Consider the following 23,547-nt stretch of genomic DNA (forward strand, 5'->3'; position numbering starts at 1 on the left):
TACTTAAAGAATTAACACAATAGCAATTACATATCACACTGTTGAATTACAACATCTGTTACAGCATGTTCTATTTATCTAGTTACACTTTAATCTCTTTGTACAAAGAAATTGCTAACAGGTTAGAATCAGACTTCAAGGCTTGTATTTAGCTATTCTTACAGTGCCACGAGATATTCCTTTTGATGAAAATTTATTACAGGAAATATCTGTAATGACCACATTTTATGACTTCCAGTATTCAAAGGTAATTTAGTTACTCATAACTGTCAGTCTTTACAGTTAATTAAGCTAAGATTTTCTATACCTATCTCAAGCTCATTCTAACTTTTCAGTAAGGGAATAAACAGTTTCTTGAAAACAGTTGAAAAGGAAGCAATTTCATTTATCCACAATTTTTTTTTAGTTTTGTTTGTTGTTAAACAGTTTTTACATTGAAAAGTTCTTATATACACATCCTGCTAGAGAAAGATTTCTCTGACAGTTCTCTAGAACAGGGATCTCAGCTTGGATCAAAGCTTGGTATGAGTGTCAAACTTAAAAGCACTGAAAAACAGATCAGCTGATCAAAAATATTTTAAGTGGCTTACAGAACAGGATTTAAATTATTCCAACAATAAATACAAATAAAAATCCCCCCAATAGAATTATCAGAATTAAGTTTCCAAAATACTGGAATTACTGTTATAGGCCTTTTAGATAATTACTGTTATGAGAAACACACATCTTACAAACATGATTTTATATACAAAAGCAAGTCTTAGAAAAAACAGCACTTCTGTTAGTATTACAACAGTCTTTTCTGAAAACATAGAAAAGCAGTTGTCAAAGTCACTGAATTATTTAAAGCAGACAGGTGTCCCCACACTCCACAAAGTAAGTCAACTAAATTGCTCAGAAGTCACTCAAATTCTTCCTACTGCCAAAAAGACTATTAAAAAAACCCCTTTAGCCTCTACRTTACCATGGCAACAAAGCCACACTACTATGTTTAACAAGTCTGATGCAATGGTAATAAATATATTACTACAAATTTAGTAGTATTCATTTTGCCAAATATCATCATCAAGGAGGAAAGAATAAACATGAAGTAAACCCTCCTTAAATGAAAGCCTCTTGAAATAACAGATGATGCAAGGGATAGCACTGGGAGAGAAAGCTTCACTTCCAGTCCACTGGTAAAGGCCCAAGGAAGTACTGCTGTTTTCAAGTCAGTTTTTCAGCTGAGGCACCCAGCCAGGGAGCCTTCGCACTGGCAGCGTCAGATGACCAGAACAAGCGTTGTATGGAGACATTATCTTACACGTCCTTCCAGTGCCTTAGATGATGCTTCAGAACAAGACTATGGTAGGGCCTTGTACCACTCTTTGTATTTTTTATCGTAGCAAACTCAGTTTCAGAAGTTTCCCATCCTATCCCTTTGCAATAAAGTTCTTTTTGAGATCACATTACTCAAAAAAAAAAAAAAAAAAAAAAAAAAAAAAAGAGTAAGATAGCTGAACAGACATCGTATCTGTTGTCACAAAATTCCTCCATTCCAACAGGCTTATAAGTTACCACATAAGAAAAGCTTTTTCTGTTATTATTTTCAAAGCTGAAGAAAACGTCACAGAACTGCCACGACACATATCGCAGCAATGCAACAGAACAGCAAAGCACAACTGCTATACAAAGCACCTAAGACAGAGCTAACTGAGACACCAGCCACAAGATATCTAGCTTTAGGCTTTACTGGGAAAAGATAGCATGAAGAGCATGGAGAGTATAAAAAACCCAAAACACCCAAACAGAAGTTAATTCATAGGAAGTTCAATTCACGGGACATAATAGTTTCAAGCAACAGAAAAGCATGAAGAAATAAAAGAAAACTTTCAAACTACTGCTTTGTGAGGAGAAACCTAGGTATGTTTCCTTCAATCATCAAAAACACTTACTGTCAAAATGAGCTTAGCCTTCATGCTTCTGCTTTGTCATGCCTATAACAAAAACTATTTACTCATATCTTCACAGTGCCAAAGCGTACCTCAAGATTTATGCTCTGTTAAACAAAGGATACTGTTTCTTACTTGAAACGTTCCTTTGCAAATAAAAATTCATGTGTATCTTAAGCTCTGTCAAATCAGCCATTTCAGATGCATAGAACTCTATAGACATTTTTACACTCATTTTCTATAGTTGTGTAGCTTACATTTCTTCTGGTGGGATACTTGAAATTAAGAGCAAGTTTTTCGTTAAAAAAGATAGTTCAAGACAAAAGAAAGAAAACAAAAAGTGCAGAGAGAAGAGTTCAACAAGTAAAAGATAAGCATGAGTAAAGGGTGAGAACCTCTCCAAGAAGCAGAAGATAAGCATGAGTAAAGGAAGGAACCTCTACAAGAAAACTCCAAAGAAAAAGTGAAAGGTTTGAAGGCAGTATAGAAATTAACACAGTATCATTTCAGGTACTTGGAAGAAAGCAAGCAAGAAGGTAGTAGCTTTTAAAAAAACCAGACATTGAACAGATTTTATGGGCAACTCAATCATTTGGAGGGCAGGGAAAGGCTAATTGCAAAAGTAAGGGAAATATGATTCAAAGCTGATAGCAGGGAGGAGAAGAAACGACTTCCAGGAACTATTTTAAGCATTTGGCAACACACTGGATAGGGACAGAAAAGAGATGAACAAATGGGAACTGAATGCAAGTCTCAAGAAAGGTGATGTTAAGTAAAGGCTGAATAGGACTGGTAAATGAAGGAAGAAAGCTGAGAAGGTAAAGATTTGTTTTACACTGAATGGAGAACTGGGCATCGAGAAGGGAAAAAAAGCTACATATGATACAGACTAAGGAGAAAAAAATCTAAAAGTCATGACAGCAGAGAAAAATCACATAGGAAAGAGAAGAAAAAAAAGATAGAACTCCACAGGATACCAAACAATACCAAACATAGGAGACAGGAAGGAAGACTTTAAACACCGTACACCACAAGTCATTGTAGTATGACTACGCTACATTGTATGTAGTCATGCATAAACAAGTATTGCATCATTTTTTTATGCCCTTTAAGAAGAGTTGCCATGACTACCTGTTGCCATGACTACAAATGCAAGCAGATCTTTGCTCCGAATACGCAAGACATTTGATGTTTAATTGTTATATATAACAACCTTAAATAAGCTTTTGTTATTACTGAAAACATAACAGTTTTAAGTAAGCCTTTGCTATTGTTGAAAGTGTAGATGCATTGTATGTTTTACCTTGGCTTACTGTAAGTAGACAGGAAATAAGTATTAGTTTACATAATTACCCACTATACCTTAGAGAAGTAGCTATGCTTAGTGCTTAAGAAAATCTTTTTAAAAAATCAGATATTAAAATGCCCAAAAAGTATGAGATTCAACAGCATGGTGATGAGAGACAAAGGGAAAAGAAAACAGAAATATTCACTATCCTGTTGAGACTTCACCGATTCACATGCAACACCAGTTCCCAAGCATGCAATGCGAGCTACATCCACAGCCACAAAACATATTCCTTTACTGCCATCTAGCCTGTATTAGTGAATCTACAAAAACAAAATTCACTTCCTGTGAATTCTGGCATTTAAAAACATCCGTCTATTAAATATGAAGCATCTGATTTACTGTAAAGCACAACAGTAGAAAACCATCAACAGTAAGTGTAAATTATAATGTAGAAATAATTGGAGATGGAAGGAATGCAGTCCTTTTAACTCATTGCTTCCAGTCTATTTTCAGAAAAGTCTACCAATATYGTAAGTTTAGCATTGCTTTTACAGCTTACCTACAAATAATGGAACGTTTTAAACCTCAAAGCAGTAAGTAATTGCTACCGGTTCTATTAACTGGCAAAAATTATTGTGAATGATTAAGTCTCTACTGACTCACACTTACAATAAAGCCATCAGGCTTAACTTTCATTATATATTGTACAACGTATACAAAATACATTATTCTGACATATTTCAATAGTGTGAATGAAGCAGGTGCAGTGAAAGGCTGAAATGCTGTTTGCTCTAGTGTGGAAAACCTGGTCCTTGCTAAATCTCCAGTCTCAAGCAGCATGACAATTAGAGTTTAAGAGGGTGCCTTGCAGTTCAATATTAATAAGGCCTAATTACTATATTAAGTGTCCTAAACAATAGATAAATAAGACTTTCTATCAAGTTAAAAGTATCCTGTATTTAGAACTGTAGAGACCATAAAATTGAAATTGGGTGTGTACATTTCATCCACAGTGAACAAATCAGTGTGTCCTACAGAAAAAAAAACAAATGAACCTAAAATGTGTAAGATTTTTACCCCTGAATTTCTGATCTTTAGCAACTTGAGGAAGGAGGGGTTCTCAGGGGAGGGTGTCAACACTAGCATTCTTATAACTTAACATAGCAACACAACTTAAAGAAAAAATAAAAATGAGAATGTGTCCTAACCTAGGGGTTTTGAAACAAATTATCTATAAAATATTCAAAAACCTGGCTGAATAGTAATATGTCTTATTTTACCTGTATTTTTTAAAAAATAGTTCCTTTGTTTATTCTGATAACTTTTAAAAAAAAGGAAATACTCCAAGGAGTTTAAGACTCCACTCTTCTCTTTGGGTACCCGCTTACCTGCCTAACATGGTTTCAAGACTTGCTAGGTGCAAGGAAAACAATGCATCATAGCTCAATACTACTGAATTTTTAAAAACTATGTGAAGTACAGTAAAGTAACTACAAAGATTTTTCATTACAGAAAAATCATATCACTTGTTAGTATAAAGAAAAAAAATGAAAAGAAATTCACTTTAAAATACAACTTTGGACATGCAGAGTTACCAATTCACACTGGACACCTCACTTACAAGCTTTTGAAATACAAGAAGTGCTAATTGCTACCAGTACTTATTTCAGTATTTATGGAACAACATAACTTCTGCTGTTCTCTACCTTACAAATTCAAAGCTGTCACTAATGGCTACTGCTGTCAAACATGGCAGCACAAGTGAAGTTGCTATGCTTGATTTTACTGACCAAAACGGTGTAAGAAGATTTACTGCATCAGTTCTGAATCAGACTGCTTGCAAAGGCATATATGCTTTCCCATTCCAAAGGAAAAAAAGGTAATTTGCCACAAAAGCTTGAGAGATCTGTGCCCAGTGACATAAGCATATAACCTCTTGACAGTGGGGACATGTGCATCACACAAGACACACATAAAAGCCATTCCGTTAAGTAACTCAGTTTCCCACTATCTCCCATTGCTGTAATAGCGAAGCTCTAAAGTTGCAGACTGCAATGGCAGTAGGAGAGCAGACAGTGGCTGTTATCAGTATAAAGACATACCTCCAAAATCCTAGCACCTACAATGCCGTGAGCAATGCAGATGACATGCTTCATGACATTTAGTAGCAATGCCATGAGCAGAACCTGGCTGTCAAACTCTTCTGAAAGAATGATCAAGGAACACTAATAACTAAAAATACTAAAAGTAGGATGTGCTCTTAACTCAGCATTAAGACAAGTAATAACTATAGACTGAATTTTACATAGCAGTCTATGTAAAATTTTCTATTAAAATTGTAACTGTGGACACTTACCAAGGATGCTCTCATCCTAAACACACACATCTATATTTCTGTTCATAATGGAGACTAAACGCAAAAAGGTGACAACTAGCCTTTGAAACAAGAAAGTCTGACCTTCAATTCTTCTCCAAACATAAACAGATAAATCATTTTCCAAATATAAATTTTTAGGCCTAACTGAGGATATGAAAAAACAATGCTAGTGTTTTCTCTACAGTCATATTAGAAAAGATGGAGGCAATTGTATCACTTCAGCAAGAACTATGAAATTACAACAGTACAATTCTTTAGCTGAATCCTCAGCTTCATTTTTTCCAGCTTCTGCAAAATAGCATGAGATGGCATGACAAACGAACACAGAACTCAGACATGACCACATTAGCTTAAATAGAGGTTATCAGCAACATTACCTTCAGATAAGTGGCACAGAGCCACATGTCAGTAGAAAAATGCCTTTGTAGGCTTAAATCTCTATTAGACTAATCCTGGAATCACTGCATTTCCAAGCAGGAAAAGGGAAGTTGGAATCACTTCACAGAATAATACAATCGCTACAGCTCTTTCTCAAGGGCATTCAAAGCAGAAACAATAGCTTATCAAGCTAATGTATTTCCAAGAAATCCTTTTATATAATAAATTCAGACCCAATGCTTGCCATTATCTCAAATGTATAAGTAAAAACTTAAATCTCACAAAAGACTACCTAGGCTACTCTGGTGTCTGCTGCCAAGAAAAATCTTGACCTGGAAACCCAGCAGTCATGCTTTCAGGTACAGCAGTGTGATGGACCAATGCATTACCCAATCTGTCAGGACAGGATTTCTTTGGTGATGAACGGAATAAATGAAAATTTATTCCTAAAAGCATGAGCACCTCTGAAAGCAGAAGCAGAAAACACAAAATTCCAAACTGTCATTCCACATTAGTGATGTTATGTGCAATATAGCTTTGCCCATAAAAACAGTGTCTCCAGCACACAGGCCACAGAGGGAATTGTAGGAAGAGGTACAATATAAACTGCAAAGTATCTGATACCCTCTGGGATTGCTCCTAGATGCTTCCCAGTATGTCCAGATATTTTGTTATTTCCTACAGTACGTCTGCATCCAATTAGACAGACGTGCCATTGAGAATTTCAGTCACTACCCACACTGATCTACATATCTGTCTCAGATGATTTCTGAAGTGCAATTTATCATTGGTGTGTTTGAATACCTTCTAGGTAATAGGCAGATAAAATTTCCTCCCTTTGCTCGGGCACTATATTCCCAGAGTCTCATTACTCTGAAGTACTAATAAATTCTAATGCATATTCACAAAATAAATCATAACTACAGCCCAATTTCTTCCTCTGTGGTCAAGTTACACCACAACAGTGGTCAGATAAACTTGGCAGCAGCAAGAAAAACTTAGTCCCTGTCCTAAAGGAAGCCACAAACAGAACAGATGAGAGCCCATACCAAAAAACAGCAACAAAATTGTACCTTACGTTGTTGAGCAGCTTTYCCCCATCAAATAGTAAAGCAGCTAGGAGGTGTTGAAGGAAGTGGCTGAAATACAGGACATGAGCAAGCAGTGAAGCTGAACACAGGTGAAAATACATATAGATATATATTGTCTACGATACTGATTTACAGATCCACTACAATTGGTCTGCTAGGCATCAGCTCTCTTGTGCAGAATTAAGCAACAGTGATCCAGTGTAAGTAGCAAAAACCAACAGCTGAAAAAAAAACCAAGAAAAACTAATGCACCAATTAAAAAAACTGAAAGGAAGACTACTTCTTAGGACATTAACCAATTTTATTTTCCTGTGACATTAATACCACACTCAACTGAGACTAGCAGAAATATCTCCTCCCAAAAAAGCACCAAAATGATTCAGCAGCCAACAAGCTCCTTCTGTTGTCTTTCCATTCTACTTTCCATTCTTGCTGGGAATCCAGAAACCTAGTTAAAATACCCTGAGCAAAATCTGCATTACCAAAGATGGTTAAGCCACCTCTTATCTAAGATGACTCAACAGTAGCTGCACTGCTGTCTGTCACAGAAAAGCATTTAACATTGATGCTAGGGATGATACAGCCTACAAAACAAGCCACACAACAGTAGGATGAAAACCTCAGGTCCCTGCTGGAAGCCTACGTGTTGCCAAGGCTCTCAGAGAATCACAGAATGGGTAAAGTCGGAAGGGACCTCTGGAGATCATCTAGTCCAATCTCCCGGCTCAGCAGGGTCACCTACAGCATGTTAGACAGGGTTGCATCCAGGCAGGCTTTGAATATCTCCAGAGAAGGAGACTCCATAACCTCTCTGGGCAACCTGTTCCAGTGCTCTATCACTCTCACAATGAAGAAGTTTTTATTTATTTATTTATATATATATATATATATATACACACACACACACACACACACACACACTCATATATGGTCACAGCTACTCACACCAGCCTAATGCCAAGGAACTCCAGAACCAACTATATGCTTTGAAGATTTCCCTGGAAACGTTAATGCCAAGGGCCAAACTGTCATTATCAGCTCCAGCACTGAAAATTCTCAAGTCTGACTCTTACCAGTTGGATCTTGACACACAGATATTAACTGCCTTTGCCACCACTACACTAGGGGATAGAAATCAGCATAATTTGGTCACGTATCTCCCAACAGTTAAAACATCTGATATGCTGACTAATCATAATTATTCTCAAAGTCTTCAATTCAAATGTTTTTTAATGTGCCTTTACACTCACCTCCTCCAGAGAGAAACAATATGAAATGAAAGCTTACATTAATCTACCAAAGCACAGTTCTTCAGAAATAATGAAAAACTGCAGCAGAAATTCTTCTGCATCTTCAGATTATAAACAATGTGTTTAATCTTTAGGAAAAAAAAAATCATATACCACACTTTATACAATAACAAGCAGTACAGGAAACAAATAATGACCACTGAAAGGTAATTCAGACATTTCAGAGGTACAATTTTCCTCAAAAGCCAAATTAACTGCAAACATTTCTGCATTGTAAAAAATGAGATACTTTACTGATATTTCTCTCATTTAAGATGGGAATCAACAATACATTAAGCACTGTAATACTGAAACAGCACTAATAGAATAAAAACAAAATATGTGGAAAAAAAACAATGTGACTTTCTAGATTCAGTAATCAGTCTTACCCTTTCTCCCCTGACTCCAAATCTAATAAACATATTCTTCCAATTTTAAGTCCTTTCTAAAAGTAACTCACTTATAATAAAGGAAGAAATACATCAAAGCGAAAAAAARCATATCAAAAGCTTCTGATGTACCCTTGCTCCATGAGACTTGCAGCAGCATCTATCAATCAGAATATCTAAGATTGACTATCAATTCATAAATATGTGCAGATTAATGTGTGGAGCTCACATAAATCAAAAGACTAGATAAATAGTCCAAAAGCATGACAGTCGCACTTCTGTTTGAAAAACTGCACTGAATAGCTCAAAAATGTGTCTACTGAATATTCATCCAGCATGAAGTTTTTAAACTTCAATTATTTTCTCATGTGCACACGTGCCTCAGTGGGAGAAGGGTATTTGTTTCTGCAGYGCCTTACATAAACTCCTCCACTCTGCCCATACACATCAATGAAGCTCCATAGTTCATTCTGGAAAATCTCAAAGTGCTTTTTCAAGCTGGCCACAACCACCATGAGAAGTTGGATATTGTTGAAAACTGTTTCTAAACCCTCTTTAAGCACTTCATCATAATTTAAGACAGAAAGTGAACAGTACCACATACATGAAAAATAAATCAGAAATTTATCTAGAATTCACATCTCAAAATATCAAAGAATAGTCCTATGGAAAAAAAAGACAGAATCACTGGCTTCTGCGAAAAAAAACTGTCTGCTTGCAGTTCCAACACTATTTCCCACATCATCTTTATAGAGGGCACTCATACAAGCAAACAGGAGTGCCTTGTTTTTTACCCTGCTTTAGTCATGATTCCAAGTAGTAACAAGAATATAGTTCCACACTGATACAGGTTGGACAATGTTTGACAATACAAATGAAATGGTATCAATACGCAAATTACAGATAGTCACATGTAACACTATTTAAACAAGAGAAACTTCAGGAGGCATGTGCTGTTCCACTGTTGGGCTAGAACAATCCTAATAAAATCACGATTTATTCAAAGTTTATTGAGTAGYGCTCCCAAGCCCTATTCTGGTCAGAAAACATCTTGACTAATGACATGACACCTAACATGCCTGAAACATGAAGCACAAGACACTGATTATACCTAATTTTTTTTTATTCTAAATTCTCAAAGGTTATTTTCACGTTAATAAAATTCGAGTTACTTGATACTTGATAAGTATTTCTACCAAAAGGGGGAAAGGACAAACTGACAAAATTTTCCCAAGTCAACGGGAATGCTGAGGCTAGCTTCCTGATCTCAGCTGGAAGATCCGAGTGCAGCAGCTAGTCTCCATCCATTCTTTAGACTGAATTATGTTTGCTGCAGATCAGTTACGTACGATTTCTGCAATAAGATTCTGTTATGTATCTTGCATATCATGTTCCAGACAGAGTCCTGTCCATCTGATAAGCCAGAGTTAGATAGCACCTTAAAGATTCTATGCTTGAACCAACTGGGACAAGTCAAAATATATTTAGGTTCAAAAGGGTCCAATATAGATACAGAATAGAAACGAAGAGATGAAAAAAATCTGATAGGTCAGGTTTTTTCTTAGGTTTTTCACTTCTGGGTTTCAAGATCCATGAGAGAGAGTTAAAAATTTATTATAAGTAATTCCTTTTTTCTTTTGAGTACTAGTATGGGATTGCAGAAAGAAGGTGTTATTCTCTCACAGCTTTAGAATAAGGAAAGGTGTACGTAACCAACATACTTGGTTACTGTCCAGAAACAAAAGTTCCTAAGCAAGAACAAATTTCAAAAACCTATCAACTACAGAGGAAAGAGGAAACAATTACCAAGTACGAAATAAATTAAATCTGCTTTTAAAATATACTTAATAAGCAAAAAACTCAAAGAACTATAAATATATATATAAATATATAGGTTATGTATATAAATACATACGATGCTGTTCATTTCTGAAGACTCGTAACTTCCACATGGATGAACACTTCCAATAGGTTCCAACCCTTCTTCATCCCACATGTATGTGCCATCAGAACTATCGGATGGAGAAAGCTCAAAAGAGGAGCCAGCTCTGTAATTCATGTCTGGAGAAATTATGTTCTCAGTAGTATGCTTCGTGCTTTCACTGTTGTCATCCACTATTTAAAGAAAACAGGAATAGTCAAGATTCCAGAAAGAATCCAATATTCCAAAATAAAAACTAACATGTATATTATTGGCATGTCAAATGATCTGAAACTGTGTTGTAACAGAAATATCTAAAAGCATTCTATGGTAGCACTAATGCTCAACCTAAGAGAGGAAAAAAGCTCAAGCTGGATTGGTTATAATTAAGCATCCCTTCCAACCTTCACTGGTCTTTTACACTGCATTCATCCATCATGAAAAGTAATTTCTGTAACTCAAAATTCTTTTAAATACATTAGAAGGTGGGTCCAAAAGCGGATTCTTTGGATCCGATCTTTCGACTGTCTAAACAGTAACATGTATGAGAAAAAGCAAGTGTGTACCACAAAATCCTCCATTTCTTCCTCCAATTTTTAAAGAGTTACTAAAGCATGCCCTTAGGAAAACATAAGTGACTTTACAAATTATAATTTAACTGATTTTATTAGGTACCCTACACTTCTTTCCATTGCTTAGACAGAGTTGCAGGTGCTCTCTGCTTACAGAGAAAAAAAAATCAAAATTTTTCAGAGACTACCAGTCCAAAGAAACGAACAACAAACAAAAGCAAAGAAATTCCACAAGTCAATCCCAAGTGTGGTTAAAGGAGGTATTATTCACTCTTATCCCAAAGAAAAAGAGCTCTTGTAGATCATGCTTGAAAAAGATAACTATCATGCAGAAAAAGCACTGTAATAAACTAATGAACCAGCCTAGAGCCATGTTCTGTTCTGAAACCAYTGACAAACAATAAGAAATTATATAAAATAATTACAGTATCTTGATATAGCATCTAAAAGTTCAAACAGAATGTAACAAAGTATTTACCAGACATATGTATATCAAGCCAGTCAYCAGGGTTACTGTGAGATCCTCCAGTTTCCTTGAGAGAAGTGAATGGCTCTATCGGTGTTATGTTTCCATGCTCCAGTTCTTGCACACTGCCTTCCTTCTGCTGTTTTTGTATTGTTCTGTTTGGGTCTTCTAGGTCTATAAAATCATCACTGAAATCTTCACTCAAATCATTTTTTTCAGAGGATGACAAGGAAGATATAGATATTTCATCTCCATCATCACTCATACACATGACTTTTGACTCATGTTTTCCTATGCTGTCATGAAGACCCTTACCAGATTCTGTTCTTCGAGTATCACTTTCTATAATGCTGTTTTTCTCATTTGCTCTATTAACATTTGTCGAAATGTCAGAGTTCTCCACTATGCATGTGTCAGGAGTTGTACTTCTGCTGTCATCCACAACAGTATTTCCAGCAAACCGCTGTCTGGTGGGCTTCAGCAAAGAAGGTCGACTTAATCTGTATCCAAAAGAAGGTGCCGACCCAGATCCRTTTGAGAGCAGGGGCTTCTTTGAACAAGGAGCTGATATGCCAGCGTAGGGCCTGGTAAATCCATACTTTGTGGGCTCATTTCCATTGGGTACATCCAACTTTCGTGCATTTCTCGACAATAGGGYTGACCTCTGAGATGTCCTAACAGCTAGATTTTGACTTTGATAAGGCTTTGTAAGATCCACAGCTTTATTAAAGGAATGTGACCTGGTTAAAGATGCAGCGGGAAGGAAAGTATTTGGAATGGAATGTGAAAAACTTTGTGATCTTACCATTTTTTCACAGGAAAAGGTCTTACTATTGTCTGTAGATTGTGCCAAGCTTTCTCCTGAACTTGTCCTTGTGGCACTGGAATTAGCTCTAGATCTCTGAAAACCTACCATTGGTCTATTTCCATAAAATCCATTTAAATGTGATTTTGGAGCACTGAGTCCAGAATATGAGGTCCTGCCTGACAAAGTACCTTTGGTGAATTTTGCTGAACTAGAGAGTCCAGGCAAAGACTTTGGGTTTAATTCCTCAGTAGAAGACACAAACATATTGGCTTGCTTTGCTGTTTTCGATGCAACTGAAGCAGTGCTGTTCAAACCCAACCTGAGCATATCCTTACCCAATGCTCCTTGCGACTGGGGATACTTCTCAGAATCAATTAGTTTTTCATTATAGTTATGGTTAGAGTTGGACTCTCGCCCATTTTGATCACAAAGTTGGTATTTGTTTGATTTTCTCCAGTTGAAAGAAAAGGAAGACATGCGAACAGTGCCATTGTGCTTGCTGAAATTTTTGTCACCATTACTCCCTGATAAACTGACAGCTGTCCCATTTGGCATAGGCTGCAAGACACTTCCTAAAGTTTTTGTTCCATACTTCGGCAGCCTGGAAACCAAAGATGTCCTGATTTGACTTTTTTCTTCCATGAGCTATTGGGTGCATTGGTCCTTACAGGGTGCTTGAATCTGAGAAGAGAAAAAAAAGACTATTAGACCAGAATCAAAGATATATTAAACAACAGATGCAAATATGTATAAAGTTATACATCTACCATTTCCATGTGCACATACAGGAGCTCACATTCCTTTTGTGAAATCCAAARCAATGCTAGTCACTAGAAGTCAGCTGGCAGTCATATGCTATTCAGGTTGCATGCATACATGCACACACAAGCACACCCTTTCTTTCTCTGTCTCTCAAGATTTTCGTTCTCTTGTTAAACTATTTTTAAATTTGTCCTCTCATCCTCAGGTCTTTAAAATAAGCTTGAAAAAGAAAAATCATTATTTTCTTTACCTATTTTGAGCAGTAAAATAAATATTTCTACTCCTTTACGACTACTAAATTATATACTTAAGATTTTATATTTAAAAAGTAACAAATTGAACATGGCACAGACCTGTGGTCAGCAACCCTACCCTGCAAGAACCACAATGCAAAGTCTAGCCAAAAACTTATTGTTTCAAAATTACTGTTTTCCTTAGCAAGACTGTTTTCCATTATACTAGTCATAACCCCTAYAGTAAAAGGGATTCTGAAGCTGGACATAACATATCCTCAAGCACAAATGAAAAAAGAGCAGTAACAGAATATTATTAAAAGATATCTTTAAAAAGGCAATCCAAGTTATACAGTTATTATCTTAGGAACTTCAACTCTTCATCTCTTCATGTAAGCATGAGATTTCATATGAAATAGAGAAGTTTGCATTTTTTTTTCAAAGCATTTTAGGAACAGAAGTGACATGAATCAGATCTCCATTAGTAGAACCAGCATGATTTACAGAAAATCTATTACGTATGAAAATATCAAATGCACAGACCATGTAAACATAGTTCTGAAGAAGGTCTTGTGAGAAAAAGTCTCATACCGAAGGAAGCTACTTATATTATGTACTATGAGTTATCCATCTTTAAATACCAAAATTCACTGTTTTTGTCACATGGTCATACTATGAAGGCAAAAGGTATGTATCAATATTCTCACTCAAGGCAAAGACTCCTAGCCAGTTTTTCCTCTTCATATGGAAGCTGCAGTCTATTTTGGTCATCATCTTAATCATCTACAGGACTTGAGGCAAAGGGCCACAGGTGCATACGATATTGAAGATACCAATTCTTAGCAAAGCTCATTGTTTATAAGTTAATTTAAAAGTTTTACTTCTGTGCAGTAATACATGAATGTGCAAACCTAGCCACAAAAGTCTAAGACAAAAAAATAATGATGGCATTCACTTCCATACATCTGGGCACTTCCACCTTCCTCCTTAGAAATACAGAGATTCCACAACAGTCTTTTCTGAAGATTTGATGCATCTCAACTTACAGCCATGTCATTTTGGAATATTTTAAAGCACATTTCTGTTTTATAAAGCTGTATCTGCTTTACAGAGATATCTTCACCTCAGAATGTCTTGCCTTGAGAATTTCTGTTTGCCTGCTTTGATATATTGCTTGTTATTTCTTCCACACAAAAACCACTTATCTACATCTTCATCCTATAATTTTTACAGCTAACTATATCTGTATCATCCTTTTGCACAGCGCTTAATCTGTTGCCTTTCCTGGCAATATAACATGAGGAACTTGCATAAACACTATTTATTAAAGGCTTGAAATTCAGATAAGGCCTTGAGAAGTCTCCAAGTTTCAACATCTTACCTTAAGACAAGCTTTACCCTTGTGTTAATTCTGCATTTGCAAGACAAGGCTTCTGTTTTTTTGAAGACAGGTGAAAAGGGATATCTTGCATTTGCTAATCTGGATTTTATACATTAGTTTGTTCCATCTGCTGCTCTTACAGTGGTGCCAAGCTAGATAATTTCTACAATTCATATGTTACTCTATCAAACTAATATTGGTGTTTGTCTCTCAGATCTCCATACAGCTAGTAGGATTGAAAAAACAGCACAAAAACAATGAAACCATGGCAATCACGATGAGAGTCAACATACAGCAAGTAACATTATACTTATTCAAGGTACAGGAAAAATCTTGTGCCAACATAGCAAGCATTACCCTTAAAGTGAGTCACTCCCTAAGTAGCAAAGCCTCACTAAGTAGCACTTAAGTCAAAACCGAAGTGGCATTAAATTCATGCAAACTTAAGTGCCCTTAAGATTTTGTACTTGAATAGAATGCCCCAGAGCTTACTTCTGGAAGTAGATCTACTTTAAAAAGATAGCAAGAAAAATGTACTCACAGAGATAAGGCTTTATTAAGGGTTTTTAAGGTAGTGAAAATAAGAGAGTCCACCACATCCTACAATCAGTAGGGTACATTTCAATTTAGAAATACACAAGACTGCTGTTCTGAAATACTAGAGCAAAGTGAATGCTTGCACACCAGAGATACAACCCTCACATAAGCCTTACACAGAAGCACAAACTTAGAAGGAGATTAAAAAAGGGGGGAGGGGGGCATTTTTCCCCTTCYTCCCACTCCCCTGTATCTTATTCTCTCTTAGGCTTTTAATTTATTGTTACAAGGAGGGGATACCACACCTGCACAGACTGAGGCAGCAATGATGGCAATGTCCCTTGTCACTCACATTCCATACTTTCCAATTCTCAAAAAAAAAAAAAATAAAATAAAGAAAATAAAAAATTCAAATCCACACCTTCCTTTCTCTTCACTATGTGGCTTAATCACCAGGCTACTACTGTAATTCCCTTCTGTGACGCACTCCAGACAAAACAGCGTGCAGTATACTCATTGTAGTATTCCTGTATATCCACAGCACTTGTTTTATTCTTAAGCAAATATCCTGGACAGCTACACTTTAGGTCCTGGTCCAATGACAACTCATGTACTCCTTGCTAAGGATTCCTTAAACCAAGGACAAACAGTAGGCCCACCCTTCCTTTCCAATTTTCTAGGCAGTTTACCTAATCATATAGTGTCACAGAAGTCTTAAGCTAAACACTGAGCCATACATATGAGGAAATACATGCTGAGGAACTGGTCTTAGTAAACAGGAGACATTTAAATACTTCTTTTGTTTGTTTTGCTACAATTACTAGCATTAAGAACATATTTAAACTTGAAGTCACATATCAAACCTCAGTTTAAATGATTTACACAGTCTGCTGAAATTATTTAGTTGGCCTGCAATTCGGGTCATAATATTCTAGTCTTACACACAGCAGTATCTGAGTCAAGAACAGAATAGCAGGATCCAGTCACAATGAAACAACATTCAGAGTTAACTACAACTTTTCAAGTATCTGTTCCAAACTGCAAACCAGAACATTATCTTTTCCTACATAATATTTCACCCAGTATTTGGCCATATGTTGGTAGTGAGCGAGACAAGAAAAAACAGTGACAGAGCTACTCCAGGATGCCTCTAAAGGTCTGTAGATTCAGAGAAAACCAGGTTGGACTTCTTCCACTGAAAGAGATTTTCTGCTAACAGTGTGACTCTGGAAAGTGCTYTTCAGTCTCTTTCAGACTGGAGACTAAAGTTAAGCTTTGAAATACACATTTAGGACACCTACACACCAGCCTTTCAGAAGTGCTAAATACTCCACAGCTTCCAGTGACCTCAGTTACCTAATTAAGTGTCTATGTGCCTGATGCTAGACTTCAAGAACACTGTGACCAACATTTTCCAGTATGAAAAAACTATCACAGGATCTCATTCATGTGCTGGCACCCATAAAAAAGAAAAAAAAAAACTTATCTACAGCATACCTTAAAAATGAAAATGCTTTAATACACTTTAATTATATGTTAATATCAAGCATGTCAGCCTCAGATACTTACTTTATATCAAATATATACAGTAAAGCCAATAGAAAGAAGTATATTTTAAACTTATTTAAGAATTCCATGCAAAAAATGGCCTTTGGCTTCCTGATACACTCATTCATGGCAAGCATCATACTGAAGAGTCATTAACAGATATTCCAACTCTAACAGAGCAAGGTAAGTTCTGGAAATAGAAATCTTCCAAATTAAAAAAAGTTAAATTAGAGAGTTGCTAATTTAAATTGCATGCTTTATGGATAAATCTCTTTTTGCATCTGTCTACAATCTCTTAGGAGACTGAGAAATTTATCTGAAGCCATTTAATGAGATTGTTTTAATCCTCCAGCAAGTGCTGCAAATTAAACTTGAAAAGACAACCATTGAGTTCCCTAGGAAGGGTGTTTGCGCATTTATCCTTAATTAGGGAAGGACAAAATATTATCTCAAGAGAACTACACTGATTGTTTAAAACACTTCAGATAATTAAATCAGTTTCTTTAGAAGTACTTGCCAATGTTTTATTAACTCCATAACTATAACCGCTTTATCATATTTTCAGTGCTAGGTTGCATTCCCCTTGGTTCTACTGTGAAAATTTTCACCTGATTAATATAGTTCTATTATGAGAACTATTCACTCACAGTAAAACAAGAAACTATAAAAACAAGTTAATAAATGAAGTACAATGCTGTCAAAAACTTAACAGTACCATGTTTGGCAAACGTTACTTTTCCTGAAAACCAGGGGAGAATTCTGTCAACTTGGTACTCTTCAATTTCTGCCACAGAAGCAATGCTGTGGCATTTAACTTCCTATGAGCAAGATTGTTCAGTTACCACAATCACTCCCATCGAAGCATTAAAAAAAAAATTGTAAAGTGTATCTGAACTATATGCAACATCTTTTCACAATATCTTTCAGGATGATGAGGTTGTATCACTCCCATTAATTTATCATATGGCTGGCACTAAATAACATGCAATAGCACAGTTGTAAAGTTTGTCATTAAAACTATTTTAAAGAGTCATTGAAAAAAGAGCAGATTTATCTTCAGCAACACATCTAATAACCAAGTACTGAGAGGCCTACAGTTAATCAAGTTACAAAGTAACTGAATGACTGGATTGAAATTAACAGAGAAGCACAAGTTTTAATACTGCCTGGTGTATTGCATAAAATTCACTTTTTAAAGCATATAGCAAGTAGAATACCAAGACTAAAATATGAAAGTCTTGCAACTAACATTTTCTAATTGCAGTCTTCCCATCAAGTTACTCCTCTCTTAAGCATCCTCTATTATGACACATTTAGAACGAGGTATGACATTATCCTAACACTGAAATTCCCCTTATCCAAAAAACACAGTACCTTCAAGTTATACTCCGATTTGTGTCCCACAGAAGTGAGCTTACGTACAACGTAAGATGCATTCTGCTCCATTAAAAATATTTCAATTGAACTTTTTATAGACTTGAGTAATCTACAAGGGTTTTTGTAAAGTGACATTTGGGTAAATAAGCCTTAYATGCTTTGCCTTGGGAAATGCATTATCTAGTGCATGCAAGCCTATTTGGGAATAAGCTAATTATAAAGGGCCCAGTCTTACATAATAATCCAGGAAAGAGAGTTAAAACTTTTACTGACCCTCTGAAATATACTCTGAATTAACTGAAAAGGTGCTTCCAACAGAAGACAGCTGAAAGTTCATACATTCCACGTTTAAGCATCTTTAAACTACTACTATCCCTATGGCCCATGTCATCAGGCAGTTAACATAATTTTCAAGTTCCAAAGAGATTACTACGAGCGAGACCAAACTCCCTGTTATTCCACGCTGCTTTGACAATAAACAGCTGCCTGATGAAACATATCTGATAGCAGTGACACATTTAAGAGCAATTCTGCAGAACTACTGCTATGCTAGCAGTTTTGGGTGTACCTACAGTACCTTTGCTTGACCACAAGTGGACCTAAATAAGATAGAAACACCAAGTAGCTAATTAAAGATGCTTCTCTTTGAGCAACTTCTCAGTGTGAAGAATTTTTTTCTCCAGGAAAGAGACAAACACAAATCTGTCGAAGAGGATTGTACTGAAACCCCAAGGTAGTCAACAACTCTGAMATTCTGAGCAACAAAAAAGGCACTTTTCAGGAGTTCTATAAGAAGCTGGCAGCCTTAACCATACACAAGCTTCCCTACTCATCCAGAAACATTGTGTCCATCGTTGGCTGTGTATCAGCGAACACCAACCATTATCAACCAATTTATTGGTGTAGGCAGACTGACAGAACAACTGCCACAAAACTTTGCACCATTATTCACATTCCTGGTATCTTATGCTGGATACCAAGTTAATGAAGTTTAGTAATCCCACGTTTTCCAACATGGAAAGGTCTAAGAATTAAGAGATTGTCTAGCTCTACTTGTTTGTCTCAGTGAGAGACAAGTTGAAACAGTAATTACCAATGTTCATTCAAATTTATCTTACCAAGTTCATAGTGATAGAATTTCCAAGGCCTGTCATCCCCTCCTCTTTCCCTCCCCCTTTCGGAAAAACAGTTCATTTCTAGTATGTTAACAACATTGGTAGGCACATGCACATATTCCTCCTATAACCTAACTTACCTCCTTTAGTGAAAGGCATTACAGTTGGACAGAGAAAAGAGCTGTTAATTGCTGCCCAAGCAGAGCAGGAAATGAGTGAMGCATACCCTTGGGAAACTAAAGAGCAAATGGCAATCAACGTTGCTTGAGGCAGACAAAAACTACTGCCTCGAATAAAAATTGTATCTTGTTTTCTGCATCATGCTTATGACAGGAGAGCACCCTGCTGAGATCTGAGAGACAGAAGTCTAGACATTCAAGATGCTCTGAACATCAAGATACCTACTCCTAACATCCCTGTGTTTTTTTACGGTAGCTAAGATGCTCTCCACAAAAAACTAGAGTAAGAAGAACTTAACAGTTTAAATAAGGTGAATRTATTTTCCTTCTAATTATCATCAGCTGAATCTAGATATACCTCATGTCCTTTGTGAATTAAATACAAGTTTATTTCAACTACGTCCACTGTGCCTGGCTTAGAAAAAACTCTGTGCATCTTTGGTTCTTAACACAGCGGTTTTTATTTTTATAGCTGTTTTTAAATATTTGGGACCCAGAGAATGCAGATCTTTTCACCACAGATATTCCTAGCAATGATTCAGTTCCTAGGTTTGAAGTGATGTTTTCCTTAAAAAAAGGAATCATTTAAAAAATGGATTAGGGTAGTTTCATGAAAATATCTCATTTCTGCCAGGGGAGAGGGGTACTTAGTGACATTACAGAAAATGAGGGATGTCCTTGCAGCAGCTTTAACTGCAAAAAAATGTTTTTTATAGTTACTCTGGAACCCTGCAAGACAAGTAGCAAGGTTACATTCAGTACTCAGCTTTAAAGAGACCGTTGGAGCTTAACAGAATGAAACTGTGGTTGGAGGTCTAGCCTGCAAACTCCTGCCCTGAGCAGGACAAGTTCCGAATTGTTCAAGGAATTAAAGATGATGAATGCTGAGGAAGCGCTGCATATTGAATCAACTAAACAGACAACTAGCAGCTTCAACAGCTCAGAGACTCAAACTTTTGGGTATTTACGAGTATTACAAAGGTGCAATTCACATGTTTTTGTGTCATTTACTCTGCACAGGCTGGCTCTGCCTCAGTCAGAAAAGCCTTTTTCTGGCAACTCCCAGATCAAGTCAGATTTTTCAGCTCTGTAACAATACCCTCCAAGTCTTCCCTCTTCTCCTGTCTCCAGTGCCTCAAACACGTCTGTTCTTGAATCAATTCCCTATGCTTCATGAAGGCGTTCACAAATTCCTTAGCATCTTCCCCTTTCTTCTTGAGTTTGCCCAGATAGCATAGTGATTAACAGTAGCACCCTTGACAGTGTCTGTTGAAGGTACCACAGTCAGAAGGCATGGGATTCCTTGTTCTGTTTCTCTAAAATACAATTTCTTTTTTCAAAATTGTGAGGCTGCTTTTCCTGAAGAGCCTTTCCCTAGACTTTCAAGAGCTTAGAGGTAAGTCCTTCTCTACTCGTTCTCCCTCACCCTTGGGTACGCAGTTATTCTACTTAGCTTCCAAAGTTTTTTCCATCAAACACATAGCAAACCAGTTTTTCAGCCTGCTGTATTTTACTTACTGTTGGTCAGAAAGCACAAGGCCAAGGAATGTTAGCAGAGCATGACAATGAATGGACATGAAGGTAGGAGAGTACAAGAAACATCATAAAGAGATTGGGGCCTCTGAACAGTATCTCCAGTCTATACAGGAAAAAAGTATATGGCATTCCTTGCAGTCTTTAAAATTGGATTTTTTTTTTTTTTAACTCATCAGAAGACTGTTTCTTCATGTTTTGAATGGCTAGAGGACATAAGCACTTACCAGAAGAAAAAAATAGAAAAATGCAGCCCTGTTTGCCACAAAAGAAAGCTACTAGAATACTTTCAGAATCAAAAATCCTGCTTAGAAGGGGGCACACTCATAATTCATTCTGTCATAAATGCTATYTGCAATGAGCATCAGGCACCTCAATGAGGAAAAAAAACGCCAAGTAGTTTTATCAGATAAGAAATTTATGCTTTGCAATATATTGCCCACCTGTGCTTTGTATACTAGTAAAATAGAGAAAATACATTTTTTAAAACAAATTTTACATGAAAACTTATAAAAAAACTATATAAAACAGAATTTGATTTACTGTAAAATTCCACAAGATTTTAACCGAAAAGTAAAGCCTTTCTTAAGGTTTCTCAAATAGGTAAACTTGCACTGACATTCAGAACCCCTGCAACACAACCAGTAAGCCAGAAGGTGCTCAATGTCTAGAGGCTTGCCCAGCTGTAGCAGGGGGGCGGCTTGCAAGACAAAAAAAAAAAGATGGAAGATGACATCTGGGGTGGTGGGAGGCAAGAGGAAGAGTATTTTACCACAAAACAATAGAATTTCAGGGCCTGAAGAATGAAATACTTCTTAAACGGTAAGAATAAAAAATATATTATAGGTGACTCACAAATGAAAGGTGAAATGCAATGACACTTACCATTCTTTTCTGCATTAGTGCTGACAGCCTAACTGTTCTCAGGGACTGAAAACAGGAATAACACACAGATACAATTACTTTCTGAAGCTCCCAACTATCTGATGCATCCTCCTGCAAGAAGTCATCCATTCCCCTTTTCTTCAAAACGTTTAATATTCTGGCCACAGCAGAGAAAATATGGCCTATTCTGGCTTTCTTTGACAAAATCCTGAGCAACACTTCTAGTAAGAAATGAAGATAGCTCAAACACTGATGGACATAATGCTTGTCTTAATCTGCTTATATGCATTCCACAAATTCATCTAAATGTGGCACTGTCATATCTTGCAGCATCTGAGGTAGTGATGTCAACTCTGTACCTGCAGACAGAAACAGCATGCATTTCCTGCTCTATTGACTAGTCAAAATGAAAGAGCCAGAAGAGAGCAATGATTTCACTGGAAGTCCAAATAACAGATAGCACAGCTGATTAAAAAAACTTAAATTAAGTAAGCTGACACCAAGAATGTCACAGACAAAGAGAACCTGTTTGTGCTTTAATGACAGGTCAGGACAGGCTTCAAYACATTACAAGAAGATGAAAGGATAACACTGTAATAACTCAAAAGCATAAACACAGTTGACTGATATATGTAGCCCCAATGTAAAAATACTCATGCTAGAAGGTATTAAATTATGTGGATTACTTCATTTGTTATGTAATGTAAGAAATAGCCTTCTGAGGAGAGAATCAATTCATTAGATCCCACCTTAGTAAACGAGTCATGTAGACAAGGCCTTCTTAAACAGAGTAGCTTACAGTGCTGTAAAATGTTTAGTGTTCTCAAAAATCTTTGATGGTGAACAAAATCTTAATTTTCTTCAGTTCTTTTCTGATTTTATTATTCAGTTTAAATTGTTACCAAATTTGCAAGAATACTGTATCAAACTAAAGGTCTGCTATAGGGTCTGCTTTACAGATCTAATGCTCTGCCTCCTAAAGACAAGGTCTTATAGCCACAGAGAAGAGCAAAATCATTACGTGAACACCGCCCCCACACCCCAAGTACTGCAACCACAAAATCTATCTGTATCTAGCTTACTCTCTTGTGCAATCTTATTTAATACTTATTTTCAGCAAGATTTCTATCCTGAAAGGTAATCTATAATTGAATATATATATTTGAAAGCCCCTAATCTTAGTCAAATGGTACAGAATCTCATTAAAAAAAAAAATAAAGCTAATCATGTTATACAGGCAAGTTAAACTTTATACTGCAATTAAGATAGACTGAATAACCCCAAATAACTACCAAAGCCTAGAGAAGCTTTCTAGAAATGTAACAGTGGATCTCAGTGTCTCCTCTCAGAAATTCTGTGATTATGTCAACTTCAAAGCAATTGATACCAGAAACAGGCCCACTGCTTTCACTGATGGTTTTCTGCTTTCTGCAACAGCATTTTATGTTGGTCATTTCAATTCTTCTGAATTTATTCTTATGAAA

At 36.4% G+C, this 23,547-nt stretch overlaps 1 protein-coding gene across 3 annotated transcripts in view; it reads right to left on the minus strand.

Annotated features, from left to right (window-relative positions):
- The window catches only part of CCSER2 (coiled-coil serine rich protein 2), a 71,587-nt gene that overhangs the window by 42,319 nt on the left and 5,721 nt on the right, over positions 1–23,547 (minus strand). For all 3 annotated transcript variants that reach the window (XM_085323646.1, XM_085323648.1, XM_085323647.1), the window contains exons 2-3: positions 11,718–13,194; positions 10,662–10,861 (exon numbers count right to left, since the gene is read on the minus strand). In XM_085323646.1, coding sequence (XP_085179772.1) covers positions 10,662–10,861; positions 11,718–13,155 — 1,638 coding nt within the window. In that variant the 5' untranslated portion in view covers positions 13,156–13,194. The remainder of the gene's footprint in view (positions 1–10,661; positions 10,862–11,717; positions 13,195–23,547) is intronic.

Source organism: Rhea americana, unplaced genomic scaffold, assembly GCF_003343005.1.
Source record: "Rhea americana isolate MKP2758 unplaced genomic scaffold, rheAme1 scaffold_86, whole genome shotgun sequence".
NCBI classification, from domain to species: Eukaryota; Metazoa; Chordata; class Aves; order Rheiformes; family Rheidae; genus Rhea; species Rhea americana.